A 16,216-nucleotide genomic window follows, 5' to 3' on the forward strand; every position below is an offset into this window, starting at 1 on the left:
GTTACGACAGTCAGTGAAAAGTACATAGGCCCAGCCAGTCATATCGCAATATTTCAAAATACAATCGCAGGAAACGATAGTTTGGAATGCAAATGGCTATTGCTGTAAAGAGACGCCAATGGAAAGACTCTAATCTGTGTTTTAGTTGATCAAAATGATCAACCTAATACAGCCTGTCATTGGCACCAGAGGAGAGCATCGGTCATATCCCCGGTGAGTACACTGCTCACTTCCATATCCACTCTTATCATTGTTGGGTCAGTGCCACTTCAACATTTTTTTGAGGACAATAATTTCCTCCTGTAGTTTAGTTGGACTTCATATTCTAATTGCGTCTGCCCTTCTCGTAGGCCTATTATATAGATCAGACAACGTTGTTTTTATTGCTCTGTCTGTCAGCAGAGTAGTGTACTGTAGGCTACCATGTCATTTGTAGTATTTAAAAAAGGTTCCAGTTTCATAAAGTGTAGTAGAATTGCATGAAATGTGTTTATAAAAAGACACAATTTTACCTGTGCAAAGAAAGGAGAAATGTATCTGATATACCCTATAGCCTAGCCTCTATGGTTATACGCGCTCAGCCACGCATCTGAGTTATATTATTAGCCTAAATTATGATTACAGAATCTACTCATCACATTACATAAGTCTTCAAATGCGTTGATGCATGGTACACTTTATTATAAAGGTGCATTTTTTGGGGGGTGAAACTTGAAACTCCCCAAACTTGAAACTCACCCGCTGCCTATGTATGGTAATTTACAGAATGCCAGTAACAACATCAGCAAAATGGATGCTGCACCCACAGTATCGCAGCCAGACTTGCTGCACTTTGCCTGCTTGGATATGGAGGTTGTACCTAGTCTGCTCCCATGTCATTGATACCCCTGGTTGGCTCCATTCGTATAACCAGAGGCCATTTGGGCTCTAATCCTGAGCCATGCAGTGGCACAGTTTCACCCTGGAGGCATTCACTTTATCTCCACACAAATGCAACTGCCAAATTCGTTTGACCAGGCAGACTGGCTCTCATAAAGGATTGAGGTATTGAGACTGCTTTCCCCCAAGTATGTGGAGTAGGACTGCATCAATATTTGTACAATTGGGTTTAGAATTCAAGTCATATTTCACTCACCACCTCAAACATATAGGAGTGAAATTGACGTGGTTTAGCCAAAGAAAAGACATCTCTTAGCATTTGGGGCGATCCATTTGAACCTTCCTGTACCGTCTATTTGAGATACAAACCAGCGACACCAGGAAATCCATATACATTTGCCTGGACTGAGAGGCTAGTCTTAGATCCACCAAGCTCTGTAACGGACCAGGGTCAACACACAAACACGCTGACATACAAACACAGTCCAATGTTCATTTCACACAGTTATATTAGCCTTTATTTCTATAACAGCCTGTCTTTTTATACCTTTTTGTAGGTCGACACGTAGTTCGAGTGGTTGGTCCCGTGTGGCTCGGCTGGTAGAGAATGGTGTTAGCAATGCCAGGGTTGTGGGTTTGATTCCCACAGGGGACCGGTACAGAAAAAAGTACGAAAATGTATGCACTCACTACTGTAAGTCGCTTTGGATATGAGCGTCTGCTAAATGACTAAAATGTAGTTGTATATTGTATTGTAGTTTATCCCTGTGAGGCCTACTCTAACTGCAGTAGCTGTCCCCTGCTTATGACCTTTCCATGGGGCCCAGAGTTGCTTTGCTTGTCAGTCGATATTCATGTACACCCTCTCAGCCTAGCTAGGCCACTGTCTCACGGGACACACAGGCAAAAACATGAACAGGAAAACGTTTCTGACCAGCGAATTCATAACACATAGGATGATAACATTCTCCTTTGTTTTCAAAGAGTACACACAGTATAGCACACTCAGTGTGTCCTCTACTGTACTATGGTTGGTCAAGAACTCTGGCTCAGGGGACACACAGTGCAAGGCCCCCTGTGTTTGGCCAGCCCCCCCCCCCCAGGAGCCCTAGGCCCAGTGCTAGCCTGGCCAGCAACAATGCCCTTCTAACAGCAGTCGCCACACACAGCCTGGCCAATGTGCATTGTGCCAGCTTTCTGGCATGAGCGTACGAGCGTCTGTATGTGTGCATGCATTTGTACGTGCATGCGTCTGTGTGCAGCGTGCGCTCTCTGTTGTTGCTCTGTTGTCGCGTGAGGCTGGCAGAGGGAGGCTGGGTGCCATGGTTGCCCTGTTAACTGGGTACTGTACAGTATGTATGTTGGCATTCTGGGAATGTTATGAATGCAGGGAAATGAGCAACTAGGATGTACCTGAATATATGCCAAATTCCTCAAATCATTGAATGAGCGGAAACTCTAGAGAAGGCCATGGGGTTGGGAAGCTGTGTAGTGTGACCTGTGTCCTCACTAGTTTACTGGTAGCCATTGGCCTCATCTCTTATCTGTTTATTGACCTGTGTAGACAGTACCAGTGTGTGTGTGTGTGTGTGTGTGTGTGTGTGTGTGTTGCAATCTGACTGACCATTGATCAGTGTCATTTCAGACACACTGAGCTATTCTACTTTCCCCTGCTATCCCTCTTCCTCTCTCTATCCTGCTTCCCTTCTCTATCCCTCTCCCACTCTCTAACCCTCTATCCCTCTCCCACTCACTATCCCTCTATCCCTCTCCCACTCTCTATCCCTCTATCCCTCTCCCACTCTCTATCCCTCTCCCACTCTCTAACCCTCTATCCCTCTCCCACTCACTATCCCTCTATCCCTCTCCCACTCTCTAACCCTCTATCCCTCTCCCACTCTCTATCCCTCTCCCACTCTCTATCCCTCTATCCCTCTCCCACTCTCTATCCCTCTCCCACTCTCTATCCTGCTTCCCTTCTCTATCCCTCTCCCACTCACTATCCCTCTATCCCTCTCCCACTCTCTATCCCTCTATCCCTCTCCCACTCTCTATCCCTCTCCCACTCTCTATCCCTCTCACTACTATCCCTCTATCCCTCTCCCACTCTCTAACCCTCTATCCCTCTCCCACTCTCTATCCCTCTCCCACTCTCTAACCCTCTATCCCTCTCCCACTCTTACCCTCTATCCTCCCACTCTCTATCCCTCTCCCACTCTCTATCCCTCTATCCCTCTCCCACTCTCTATCCCTCTCCCACTCTCTAACCCTCTATCCCTCTCCCACTCTCTATCCCTCTATCCCTCTCCCACTCTCTATCCCTCTCCCACTCTCTAACCCTCTATCCCTCTCCCACTCTCTATCCCTCTATCCCTCTCCCACTCTCTATCCCTCTCCCACTCTCTATCCCTCTATCCCTCTCCCACTCTCTATCCCTCTCCCACTCTCTATCCCTCTCCCACTCTCTATCCCTCTATCCCTCTCCCACTCTCTATCCCTCTCCCACTCTCTATCCCTCTATCCCTCTCCCACTCTCTATCCCTCTCCCACTCTCTATCCCTCTATCCCTCTCCCACTCTCTATCCCTCTCCCACTCTCTATCCCTCTCCCACTCTCTATCCCTCTCCCACTCTCTATCCCTCTACCCCTCTCCCATGTTCTCTCTGTGTGGCGCTTTCATCATGTTTATCAACTCAAGGGGTCTAACTGAGCTTAACAAAGAGGGAATACAAACATTTGTTTGCAGTGTGCCCATGTTCTCACGGTGCCTGTGCTGAGTCCAAGGCCTTACTCAGAGCCAAAACAGTAGTAAGACAGAACATACTGACACTACTACTCACAGGACAGGCCTCATTTGACCTTATTCATTCGTCTGTCAGCTACTTCTCTTTACAACCATTTACTATGTTCAACTAATTAGTCCACCACCATTGGTTGATTGGTGAGGTGTTTTGGTTGGGAACATACAGATGTGTGGAGTAGAAAGAGCGGCACTAGAGGAACTGTACGACGTTGATTCTGTAGAACACTCTGACCGCATCGGCAACTGACCCCATCCCCACCACTTTCTCCATCCCTGTATCCCTGCATCCCTCCCTCCATCCCTCCCTCCATCCCTCCCCCAACCTAGCCCGCAGGGCCTACTCTACAGCAAGCACATTCCTCCTCCTTTTCTCAACCATCCGTCCCTCCGTCCTGTCATTCAAGGTCTACGGTCGACCTCACTCCCTCCGTCTCTGCGTCGTCCGTCCTCCGCACCCCCTTCCCCTCAGTGACTCCTGTCATTGTGAGCCCAGCTCTGTCTTGGCTTGTTGTGTGAGAATGGGGTCATTGTTGCTGCACTCCCAGTGAGTGTTCCCTGCCCTAGCTAGCGAGCACCACCGTGTCCCTCTGTCCCACCTCCAGACACACACACACACACACACACACACACACACACACACACACACACACACACACACACACACACACACACACACACACACACACACACACACACACACACACACACACACACACACACACACACACACACGCATGTAACACATGTACATACAAAGACATGCGTGCGCAAACACACTACTCCCAGTGATACATTCAGTGAGGAATGCATTTCGAAAGCATTCAGACAGGGCCCTTGATTGATTCATTCAATTGATTGAATCAGGTGTTCTGGTGCTGGACAATACTTTCCTACTCCTGCCATGATGATGAATCAAGTCAATCTGTGATGGCTCTTCAAGCAGCAACATCCCTCTTTCTGTGTGTGGGAGAAGCCAGAAAGACAGGCTACTCAGAGAGTCCAGCCCAGTTATCTACCGACCGTCAGCTAGGCTAGTCTATCTCTGATAGGGATTAGCCGCTACTGCTAGCCATAATGCTAATCCTTTTCTAAACAAACACACATTCAAACACAAACACACGCTTTTCAGTGGCACGCCATGCACTAATCCGATAAGTAGCAATTATGGAACATGTATTCATATCATAACTGAAGGATCCCTAAATGTAAGATGATGATACTCAACATTTTGGTCCAACGCCATCTAACCGAGTAATATCCAAGTTACTAGTTCCTGTAATAAATGCTGAATTATCCAGTGGAGGGGAATTAACGATTAAAGACTGGACATGCCAGCTTGCAGACACAAGGCCCCACTATTCAGGTGACTGTTGAATGTGTAAACTTGCTTTCCATTTGAAGTGACAGCACTCAAAACAGCAGCAGGTAACGTCAACCACCCACCCCATCTTTATGATGCCTATATACAGTATTATATATACAGTATAACAGCCTCTTGTTCAGTATCTTCATTCTCAAACAGCTGTCACAAAAACTCCCAACAGAGGCTACAAACATGGGTTTTTAATGGCATTTCCTTGGTTCCTTTCCTTCTTATCAACTCATCTATAAAAGGACTTGATAGGTGAATCCTCAGAGATGGGTATCTATCCAGTCCTTCCACCTATCAGTGGTTGCGCAGGAAACTGGGTCATGGGACAGAAGCAACCATACAGTTGGAGTCAGAAGTTTATATACACCTTAGCCAAATACATTTAAACTCAGTTTTTCACAATTCCTGACATTTAATCCTAGTAAAAATTCCCTGTCTTAGGTCAGTTAGGATCACCACTTTATTTTAAGAATGTGAAATGTCAGAGTAATAGTAGAGAATGATTTATTTCAGCTTTTATTTCTTTCATCACATTCCCAGTGGGTCAGAAGTTTACATACACTCAATTAGTATTTGGTAGCATTGCCTTTAAATTGTTTAACTTGGGTCCAACGTTTCGGGTAGCCTTCCACAAGCTTCCCACAATAAGTTGGGTGAATTTTGTCCCATTCCTCCTGACAGAGCTGGTACAACTGAGTCAGGTTTGTAGGCCTCCTTGCTCGCACACGCTTTTTCAGTTCTGCCCACAAATTTTCTATAGGATTGAGGTCAGGGCTTTGTGATGGCCACTACAATTCATTGATTTTGTTGTCCTTAAGCCATTTTGCCACAACTTTGGAAGTATGCTTGGGGTCATTGTCCATTTGGAAGACCCATTTGCGACCAAGCTTTAACTTCCTGACTGATGTCTTGAGATGTTGCTTCAATATATCCACATCATTTTCCTCCCTCATGATGCCATCTATTTTGTGAAGTGCACCATTCCCTCCTGCAGCAAAGCACCCCCACAACATGATGCTGCAGACATAAAGATGGTTAATATAGCCAAACAGTTCTATTTTTGTTTCATCAGACCAGAGGACATTTCTCCAAAGACTACGATCTTTGTCCCCATGTGCAGTTGCAAACCGTAGTCTGGCTTTTTTATGGCGGTTTTGGAGCAGTGGCTTCTTTCTTGCTGAGCGGCCTTTCAGGTTATGTCGATATAGGACTCGTTTGGCTGTGGATATAGATACTTTTGTACCTGTTTCCTCCAGCATCTTCACAAGGTCCTTTGCTGTTGTTCTGGGATTGATTTGCACTTTTCACACCAAAGTACGTTCATCTCTAGGAGACAGAACACGTCTCCTTCCTGAGCGGTATGATGGCTGTGTGTTCCCATGGTGTTTATACTTGCGTACTATTGTTTGTACAGATGAAAGTGGTGCCTTCAGGCGTTTGGAAATTGCTCCCAAGGATGAACCAGACTTGTGGAGGTCAACAAAAAAGATTTGGAGGTTTTGGCTGATTCTTTTAGATTTTCCCATGATGTCAAGCAAAGAGGCAATGAGTTTGAAGGTAGGCCTTGAAATACATCCACAGGTACACCTCCAATTGACTCAAATGATGTCAATTAGCCTATCAGAAGCTTCTAAAGCCATGACATCATTTTCTGGAATTTTCCAAGCTTTTTAAAGGCACAGTCAACTTAGTGTATGTACACTCGCTGCTAGTCCACCCATTATAGCATCATTGACTTGAATGGGGAGGTCTGTTCTATAGATTGTATTTCTATGTGTGTTACAGTAGCCAGGTGATCAGTGGTACAGTATTTTGTTACCTGATGCTGAGTCATGCCCATATACTGTACAACTCAATGCAGTGGCAGCAGACACGTTAGCCATCACAGGGTAGAGTTACCAAGACCTCTTTCTGAAGACCCATTATCTAGGGCAGGTTGGATTTCAACTTGGTCAAATCACCTGATCAATAATGTTTTTAATTGAATGGCTATCAACTAGGGCCCTGTTTTTGAGAAATGTGTTGTTAATGACGTGATTGGTCACATGACCATATTCTTAGGGCTTCTCTGAGTCAGCCTACTATATGTGCTTATAAACTGTTATAACAGTTATATTCATATTTATTTAGATTTTGCTGCTGGCATGAGAGCCAGCACACTCTTGCCCTGAATCATATGACCCAAGGAGGATTGTGCACCACTGAGAGAGTGGGCTGATTGTGGATCAGTGTGACAGGTACGGCTAAAGGGACCACGGGACAGCGACCTGCCAACCCACAAACACCGCTGTCACATCACTCTAAGGAGGTCACCGTAATCAGATTATCCCAGTTAGACAGTCAGGCTCACTACTCTAGCCTCAGCCTTGCAAACAACAACACAGAGAGAAAGGCAGAAACACACACACTACAAATACAGTGAGTGTGAAGAGGAGAGGTTTGAGGGCCAGCCAGATTGGTGGGGAAGAAACAGAGGAGAAGCTGCGGGGCCTAAAGCTTCTCTGTAACCGCAGTGATGCCAAATGGGCGGCGGTTTGAAGCGGATATCTGAGACCTGTACACCTGGACAATGAGCTGAGGTGTAACCCTAAACTAAGATGAACCACTATTTATCCCCCTCTCTCTCTATCCCTCTCCTTCTACCTCCCCAATCTCTCTCACCTTCTATTTCTCTATCTTTCTTCTCCCTTTCTGTCCCCCTCTTTCCTCCCTTATCTTTGTAGCCTCTCCTCTCTCACCATCTCTTTCGCTTCCTTCCTTCCTTCCCTCTCTCTCTCTCTCTCTCTCTCTCTCTCTTCCTTTCCTTTCTCCTCTCTCTTCATCTCTCCCTCCCTCCGGGCTTCACCGAGGTAATGTAAACAGTCATCTTTACGTCATCGTCTGATCACATACTTGAATACTTTATTTTTTTTTTTTACGGGACGCAGAGAAATGAGACGGCTTGGCAGATTGAGACACTCCTTTGAAATCATCTCTTCACACGGAATAATTCCAAGTGAAGGAATTGACATTTGCACAGAGATGCTGACAGCGGGATGACTCAACACAACCCAGTGTCGTGAAGGCAGCTCTGTGTTGTTGCCAAGGCTTCGCCATCCAATACCCATCTGATCCCTATCGTTACAGCTACTGAAGGAACGGCAGCTTTTCATATGGCGGCTCCCTCTACATCACAGCTTCACAAACCAGGGAGAGATTAGGAACATTATGGAAGATCTGTGAGCCGGGTGTTTTTCAGCCACAGACACTCCAGATCGTCTCTCTCCTTCAAAAACCTCTGGACTCAGCATCCTGTAGCCTCAACTCGCATCTCTACACCCCATCCCCCATACTCACGTCACACACACAGACAGGCCCACGTACACACACACACACTAACACACACAAACACACAGTGTATTCCCCCCCCCAATACACCAACAACTGTGACTTTAAACAGCAAGTAGCACAAAGGACCAAAAATAGCTTGGTGAGCTGCAGAGCAGAACTGCTCTCCTTGAGGAGGGATGATAGAAAGAGGAGGATGAGAGGAGAGGATCGGAGGAGGAGGGAATAAATGACAGGGGAAAGATGGCAGAGAGAGCCAGCTCTCCAGGTCTGATCTTACCCTGTCAATCGCTACTCAACTGTCTGTGTGTCAAACAGAAAACCTCTCTATTTCATTTCATCCACACAATACTTAAATGAACCCACCAACATAAGGATTAACAGTATGTATTGTACTGTACATTCTGTAAGTGTCCACTCATCCATCCTCTGTTAAATTAATTTCATATACTATACTGCCCTTAACTGGAGACTGGGACTAAAATAGGCAATAATACAGTCTGTCTATGGCCTATGAGGCAATCAACTGTGTATGCATGGCTGATTCAACATGCAAAACAATACCAACGGAAAGAATTAACACATTCCCATTATGAGTGTGATTTGCCCCCAAATGTTTTATATTTTACATGAAATATGAAAGGACTCATTTGGAGCGAATGGGTCAGAAACGATATCTTTGAGATAGAAGACTGGAGTGGGAGGCGTTTGTTGGTATACTCACTGTTGCTAGACTTGAGGTCTCTGTGTATAACCGGTACAAAGGTCTGATTGTGCAGGTAGTCCATCCCTGTGGCGATCTGCACGGCCCAGTTCACCAGCACCCTGGGGGGTACCTTCTTCCCAGCTAGGGCTCTGTTCAGGGCCCCCCCACGGGCGTACTCCATCACCAGGCAGAGGTTGGGCTCTCGCAGGCACACCCCTATCAGGTTGATGATGTTGGGGTGTCTGAGCATCCAGAAAAGCCTGGCCTCTTGTCGTACGCTTTCAGCTGTGGCGCTAATGTCCTCGTCAGGGTCCTGCCTGGCAGCTTTAACTGCCACCTCCTCCCCTTGCCACATCCCCCTGTACACCTTCCCAAACCCCCCCGCCCCGATCACCTCCTCCAGCACCAGCTCCGTGAAGTCGATCTCCAGGGGGCACCCCTCAGGCACCCCACCCGCCACCAGCCCTCCTGGGGTTAGCTGCGGGTAGCTGCCGGCGTCCCTCCGAGTAACGTAGTTGCATGGGAAGATGCCCACCTTGTCTTGGATCTTGCCCGTCCACCAGCCCTCGTCCCCAGAGACTTTGGAGTCCTTGGAGAGGACCTCCAGGAGGTCCCCACGCCGCAGGGTCAGCTCCTCGTCTGCCGTGGCCTCGTAGTCAAACACGGCCGTCCAGTAGGGGTTGGAGGTGGTAGAGCCGCCCTGGTGGCCAGGGTGGGAGTCTGAAGAACCAGAGGAGGAGTTCCAGCTGCTGCCATTCTCAGACTGGACAGCTGTAGCAGCACACACCGGGGGAGCGGGGGTCATGTGCGGGGGCATGGAGGAGAGAGGGGGGCCATAAGGGGGGCCAAGGGGACCAGCGAGCACGAGGCCAGGGGGAGGAGGGTCGCAGCATCCCCCACAGTTGGTGCAGGGCAGGGGGGCTGCTGTGCTGCTCGCTCTGGCATACGGGTCCATGGCTGCCCGGCTGCTGGTCAGCGGTGTGGGCCTGCCCTCTGTCAACTCACACACAAAATCCATGCAGGGCCCATCAGCTGAATCCAGGCCTCCTTAACCAGAGGAGTGACAGATCAGTGGACAGGCAGGCCAAAGCTCCACTGTCCCATCACTGTCCCCGTTTACTGGGGTAGTTCCAGTTCCTGTCACCAATCATGTGTGTGTAGCAGCCTGTATTACCATGTATAATGCAGTGTGTATTTAACATGTATACCTACGAGTTCACTTTGGGGTGACCCATGGTTATCCCCGAGAGAGGCTACTGATTATTCTCCCATGTATGTTCTAGAAAGCTACCAGAGAGTCAAGGCTGGCCTGGGAAAATCCCAAAGTAGACCATGTGTTCCCTCTTCAGTGCTGTGAGATGAGGTTCTTGTGGATGGGATAGCTTTGCGCTGCTCAGGATCTGAACATGGGTCTCTGTAACATCCCACACTGCTTTTACGACGACTGTAGGGGGGCTGTGGAGGGCTTATGATCCTCAAAGCATCTATTGCTATTTCATATTAGACTACAGATTTTGTTTACTGTATCCCTCTCAAGACTCAGCAAGAGCTGGATGGTCTGAGTTGACCACAAAAGTTTATTCTGGTGTCTTACCATTTTTATTTCCTTGAATTTTTGCCCTGATGAATAATTCATGGGAAAGCTGCACTTCATTTCGCCTCATTGAGAACAGATCCTGACAGATTTAAAGAGGCAAACTCCTCTCCCTGAAGATTATGAGAGGCCAAAGACAGTGGGGAAGCTACACGACAGTTAAAGGAGATCACACATCTAAATCGGCTATTTATAAATCAATTGCACCACATGTAACAAAACATTTGTATTCAAAATAGTTGAATCTGTATAGTTTAATATCCTCTGAGCAAGGATCGTTGTTATTTCCAATCAAGCACAGCGCAGAAGAATATCGCTTGTCTGACATCTCGTTATTACAGGGTCATTGGCTTTTTGACAGCGATGAAAGACACTTGTCTTGACGTCGTATTTCGTTGAAATATCGATTGAAATATTTCCCTACTTTGCTGCTGCCTCGTCTAAATCCTGCACGTCTAAATCGATAAACGTATACGCCCGTTGAATGTTCTTAAAAAGACTACTCCTCCATTTTTAGATGGGGAATGACGGCGGACAGTATTCAGGCAAACATCATTGAGTGACTGTACATTTTGCACCTTTGTAGTCAGCGAACATCAATGATTGATCGTTCGTCTTGTTACATTGTCCGGCCTAAGTTCTGCGCACAGTAATGTTTCAATAAACACCATACAGTGAGCGTTCACGAATGCGCGAGTTCTCGCGACAGAAACATTTACATACAACGTGTACAGAACAGTCTGTTATAATTATCTCGCGTTAATTTTGTCGGCTATAAGACGGTGCTCATTCATAACATTGGATACATTTGTAATCATAAGCAATAGCCTTGTCTAGTTATATGGACCCAATGTTGCACATTTCAGTTATTTGTGATCAAAGGTCCCGCACCTGCTGGCTCTTAACGAATATATTTCAGTGCTTTTCTACACCTTCACACGCTATGTTAGAGAACGAAATAGCCTACAATAATAATACATTATGTGTTTTGTGAAAGCATTTGACTGTAATTCCAATTGCAAATATTTGTGTATCTCTGATCCGAGTTGTCGTGATAAAAATAAGGCGATTAATCCTCTACGGTAACGTGTTTTCTTTGGCTTTGATAGACAGATGCACCATCCTCGAGGCAATAATAATAACAACAATAATAATAATGTAACAGGTCTAATAAAAGCCTAATCCTTCCTTTTAGTGCAAAAGTCAATTAGAATCCTGTCTTTATGTGTATATTGCGTCTTGTCTTCTGGCTCAAATAAACCAAATATGAAATATTCAAATATTTACGGAAAAAAAGCCTGGCCACTGTTCATCACAATATCCATTGACATTGTCGCATGGGCGTGTGATCGCATCCAAATATCCACCATCAGATTCCATAATCCAATTCCACAAAATGAATAGTCTTGGAGTCCTTACTCATCTGGGTCAGTCGGTTGGCCACTTGTCCTTCACAATCAAATCGCTTTTTTCTCCAAAAGACGTGCAATTTCTAGACGGAGCTGTCAGTCTCTAGGCTGACTTTGTATCCAAATACACCGGCTGGACTGGGGGTGGAATATGCTGTTGTATTCTGGGTAGTGTAGTTTCTTGAGTAGCCTACATCCACATATGCCTTTATATCGCATAATTTGGACATAGCTCGGACGACCAAATTAACTTTTGCTTCATTTTGATTAAAACAAATCAGGGTTTAAAATAGTCTATCTGTAAGACTTATTTTTCTGTACAACAACAGCCTATACTGGTCATTGTCAATTAACCTAGGTCATTAGGCTGATGCTTTGTGGATCAGTGGGTTGAAATAGGTTTTCATGGTGTGTGTATAACACACACCATAGCCTGTGTGTGCCATGTGCGCTTGTGTGAGAGAGCATGCATGTGTGTGTCTCCAATTATTACACAGCATACTTTCTAAGAATGTATACAGCTATATTTTATTGCAACTTACAACAACAAGCTTAATGCATTACAATTCCATCACAATTTGGTAGATGTTTATCACGCAGATATCCAGAGACAATACAACATAACACTGCCTAAATGGAACCTTGGCCCCACACTGCCCCCTGGTGATTAGGATGGATGACACCTAGACCTTATCGGGGCAGCTTCACTTCCTGCACCTTCCCTCTCTGGGGCTCCATTGGCTCCCTCACCCATTCCACCTCCAGCCTCCCATACATGCTCTCCAGAGGGGTCCATGATGTGGCTGTTGAGCTGCCAGGGCAGGGGCAGCCCATGGTGGAACTGGGAGGGGGGCCTTTCCAATGATGATCTTCCGCACCACCCTCTGGCCCAGGGACACCTTGCTGGCCTTCGTAATCTGAAGAGGGGACAGGGTGCAGTGGTAGCGCTGGGCAGCCCCTGGGACATGCAGAGGGCCAAGAGCGGACAGTCTGGCCCTTGTGGAGCGGATGCCATATTGGGATACAAGCTTGTACAGGCTCTCCCTCCAGTTGGAGTCCCTCTTACCCTTGATGGGCTCCAGTGTGAAGTGTTGTGAGCTGTCTGGAAGCTGCACCAGACTAGCCTCCTTGCTCATCCCCATGGAGCTCACCCAGAGTCACTGGGGGCCTTGATGGTGGGGAGCTGGCTGTACAACTGCTTACGGGCTTGGATTACTTGTAGAGGTCTATGAGGGTGGGGTCATAGACTTGTACATGTACTTTCTCAGGGACCTCCACAATGCTCTCCCACTTGGCTGTGGACTGAGAGAATTTGCTGCATTTCTTTGGTGAGCGGTGTGGGCGCTTGAAGTCGTCGCTTAGCAGGCTGAGGCCTGGCTCCTCTTTCGGGGGAGAAGATTCATGGGTAAGCCCAAGGGACCTCATAAGAGGGAGGTCAGGAGTCCACATGTGATCTGTTTACAGAGAGTGAGAGACAGAAATAGACAGTAAAATAGAAAAAAGAGAGGAGAACAAAAGGGATGGGAGAAATAGGGGTGAGACTGATAATGATTAAGCTAAAAATAATAGATTAAATAAATATACAAAAATAAACTATTACTTGATGAATCGTGTCTTGCCACACCATCACCCAGCACATCTAAAGACTTCCAGGGTTTCTCTCCATGAAACACGAAGATTAGTAATTAGGGCAGAAAATCAGCATTTGCTTCCCCCTGATTAAAATCAGAATTTTTCCATCGGCAGACGCTGCCTGTTTAGTTAGCACCAGCAGCACTGCCCTGGAAAGCAGAGGCCTGATTGGGTACTGAGGGATGAGAGTGGTAGCTAAGCGCCCTGGGTACAAGATGAGAACCAGTCAGCTTGGGAACCATTCAGTCACTGTGTTCACTTTCATAGCATATTGAGGAACTAGTTTGAAAATAATATTATAGGTTTGTAATACAGTAAAAAGCCGTCATGTAAATGATGAACATTGCCATTGTGCACTGGAAGTAACGTGTTGACAATAATATATAAGCAATTAAACAAATGCACTGGTTATGACAGTCATATTGGGCCTCATAGATCCACAAACTATACCTTACTCTGGGCTTGGAGTGCCTGTGTCCTTTGCTGTGAACTCCAAGAAGGGCCCTGAGGAGACAGAAGAAAGGGAGGGGGGGGGCTTGGACAGCCTTCTGCCGATGGATTTGGTGGGAGCATCTGTAGATCCTTTGTGCTCCAGATCATCAAAACAGTTTTCGATCCAGCTGTTTATGGAGCCTGTGGTTGTGAGAAGGGGTTGGGAGGGGAAATACACAAACAAATCATAAATAGGATTCTTGCTAACAAAACTGTTTGATTTGTGAAATGTCAATCAGTCGTTCCTTAGATTAGCTCTTGGGTACGTCTTCATTGGCCTGCATTATATTCAGCAATGTCACGACCGTTGGATGAAGTAGACCAAGGTGCAGCGTGGTGAGCGTACATTTTCCTCTTCATTGAATGTCGCCAGCAAAACCAATAAACAATACAAAAACGACCGTGAAGCTTACAGGGCAAAGTGCCACAAACAAAGTTTACTGCCCACAAGGACAGGTGGGAAAAAGGGCTGCCTAAGTATGGTTCCCAATCAGAGACAACGATAGACAGCTGTCCCTGATTGAGAACCATACCCGGCCAAAACAAAGAAATACAAAACATAGAAAATAGAACATAGAATGCCCACCCAAATCACACCCTGACTAAACCTAAATAGAGACATAAAAAGGCTCTCTCAGGTCAGGGCGTGACAAGCAAGCTGGTCTTGTTCTCAGTGCTGTAGACCCGGCTCAGGATGTACTTGGCCATCTCCCGCAGGTCCACCGCTGGGTCTAGGAGAACCTTCACCAGCAAGTACAGGTGTTTGTCCTGGAAGTGATCTACCTGATCCAGTTTCTTCATGGACCCCCCCAGGCATTTCCAGTGGGGGTTCCCCTTCTGGATATGTTTCAGGAGGCAGAAGGTGAGGTTCTTTATGATCTCTGGAGGGATGCCGTAGGTCTGGAACATGCTGAGCAGGGCCTATGTTCAGTTCGCAAAGACATCACTGTCCATATCCTCCATGGTCAACATCAGGTCAACGTCATAGGCTCTCAGAGATATTCTTCAGAAGCTCATTTCCGTCACCAGTGTCATCTTTCTCGACTTCGGGTGGGGATTCATACTCGGTTGGGGTGTCAAGCAGTTTAGGCATGCGGATTGGTTTGTTGAGTCTTGCTTCTTTGGCCTTAGCGAGGATGACTGTGACTACTGGTGAGTGCTCTGGTTCCTCCTCTGACTGCAAGAAGGTTATCCGAAGGGCTTTGGCCTCCTTTGGCAACAGGGCCTTGGGTGGCTCCTGCTTCGGCTACCAGTTACGCAGCACTGAGTTGGGGAGGAAGCCGTGTGGGGCCACGGTCCAGTCTAGAAGAAGTGTGTCTGGTGGGAGTCTTGAATGGTGTTTGAGACTTGTCCCATTCTCGTGGCCCTTCTATTAGCTCGTTCTCCAGATTCACTTACTTATCTACAGTTTTAACCAATTGGAGAACACAAGACCAGGAACCTGTGAGAGGGGAAATGTTTGCTTTAACTACCATTTATAAACAGGTAAACTTGACTTTGTTATAAAACATTTCATACACCCTAATAATTTAAGTGTGGTCGCTTTGCTTAACATAACAAGTGAGGCTGATCCACTCACCTGGCTGACCCTCTTTTACAATCGGTGGAGTTGGTACCCGAATCAGCAGAGACTACTTCTTCCTGTCCCTATTCAGCACGTCCAGTACATTCTTACTTCCTGAGCTTTCTGGCCTCACAACATCAAGTACCGCTGGGGTCTCATTCAGCTCTGGTGTGGCCTGCCCAGGCTTCAGGAACAGCCGTGGCACCGAATAAATATCATAGCAGCTCTGGGAGCGAGGTAGAAATGGGATGGGATCATCTAGGATGTCATCCACGGAGGTCAGGTCCAGTACCTGCTTCAGCAGCCTGGCAGCCAGGTAGCTCAGGCCAGAAATGATGCAGATGGTGCCTCCAAAGCAGGCTAGAACGTTGTGTAAAGCACACCTAGCTAACCGGCGTACCCAGGCGTATCTTGGCCAACTGCACACCCCGAGTGACC

The 16,216-nt window shown here is 46.8% G+C and overlaps 1 protein-coding gene across 1 annotated transcript in view; it reads right to left on the reverse strand.

Annotated features, from left to right (window-relative positions):
• The window catches only part of LOC106612493 (mitogen-activated protein kinase kinase kinase 10), a 33,495-nt gene extending 21,270 nt beyond the window's left edge, over positions 1–12,225 (reverse strand). Inside the window, exon 1 of the mRNA XM_014213679.2 lies at positions 9,106–12,225. Within this exon, the coding sequence (XP_014069154.1) occupies positions 9,106–10,105 (1,000 nt within the window). The 5' untranslated portion in view covers positions 10,106–12,225. The remainder of the gene's footprint in view (positions 1–9,105) is intronic.
• Between the last annotated feature and the right edge of the window lie 3,991 nt (positions 12,226–16,216).

This window comes from Salmo salar, chromosome ssa09 (genome assembly GCF_905237065.1).
Source record: "Salmo salar chromosome ssa09, Ssal_v3.1, whole genome shotgun sequence".
NCBI lineage: Eukaryota > Metazoa > Chordata > Actinopteri > Salmoniformes > Salmonidae > Salmo > Salmo salar.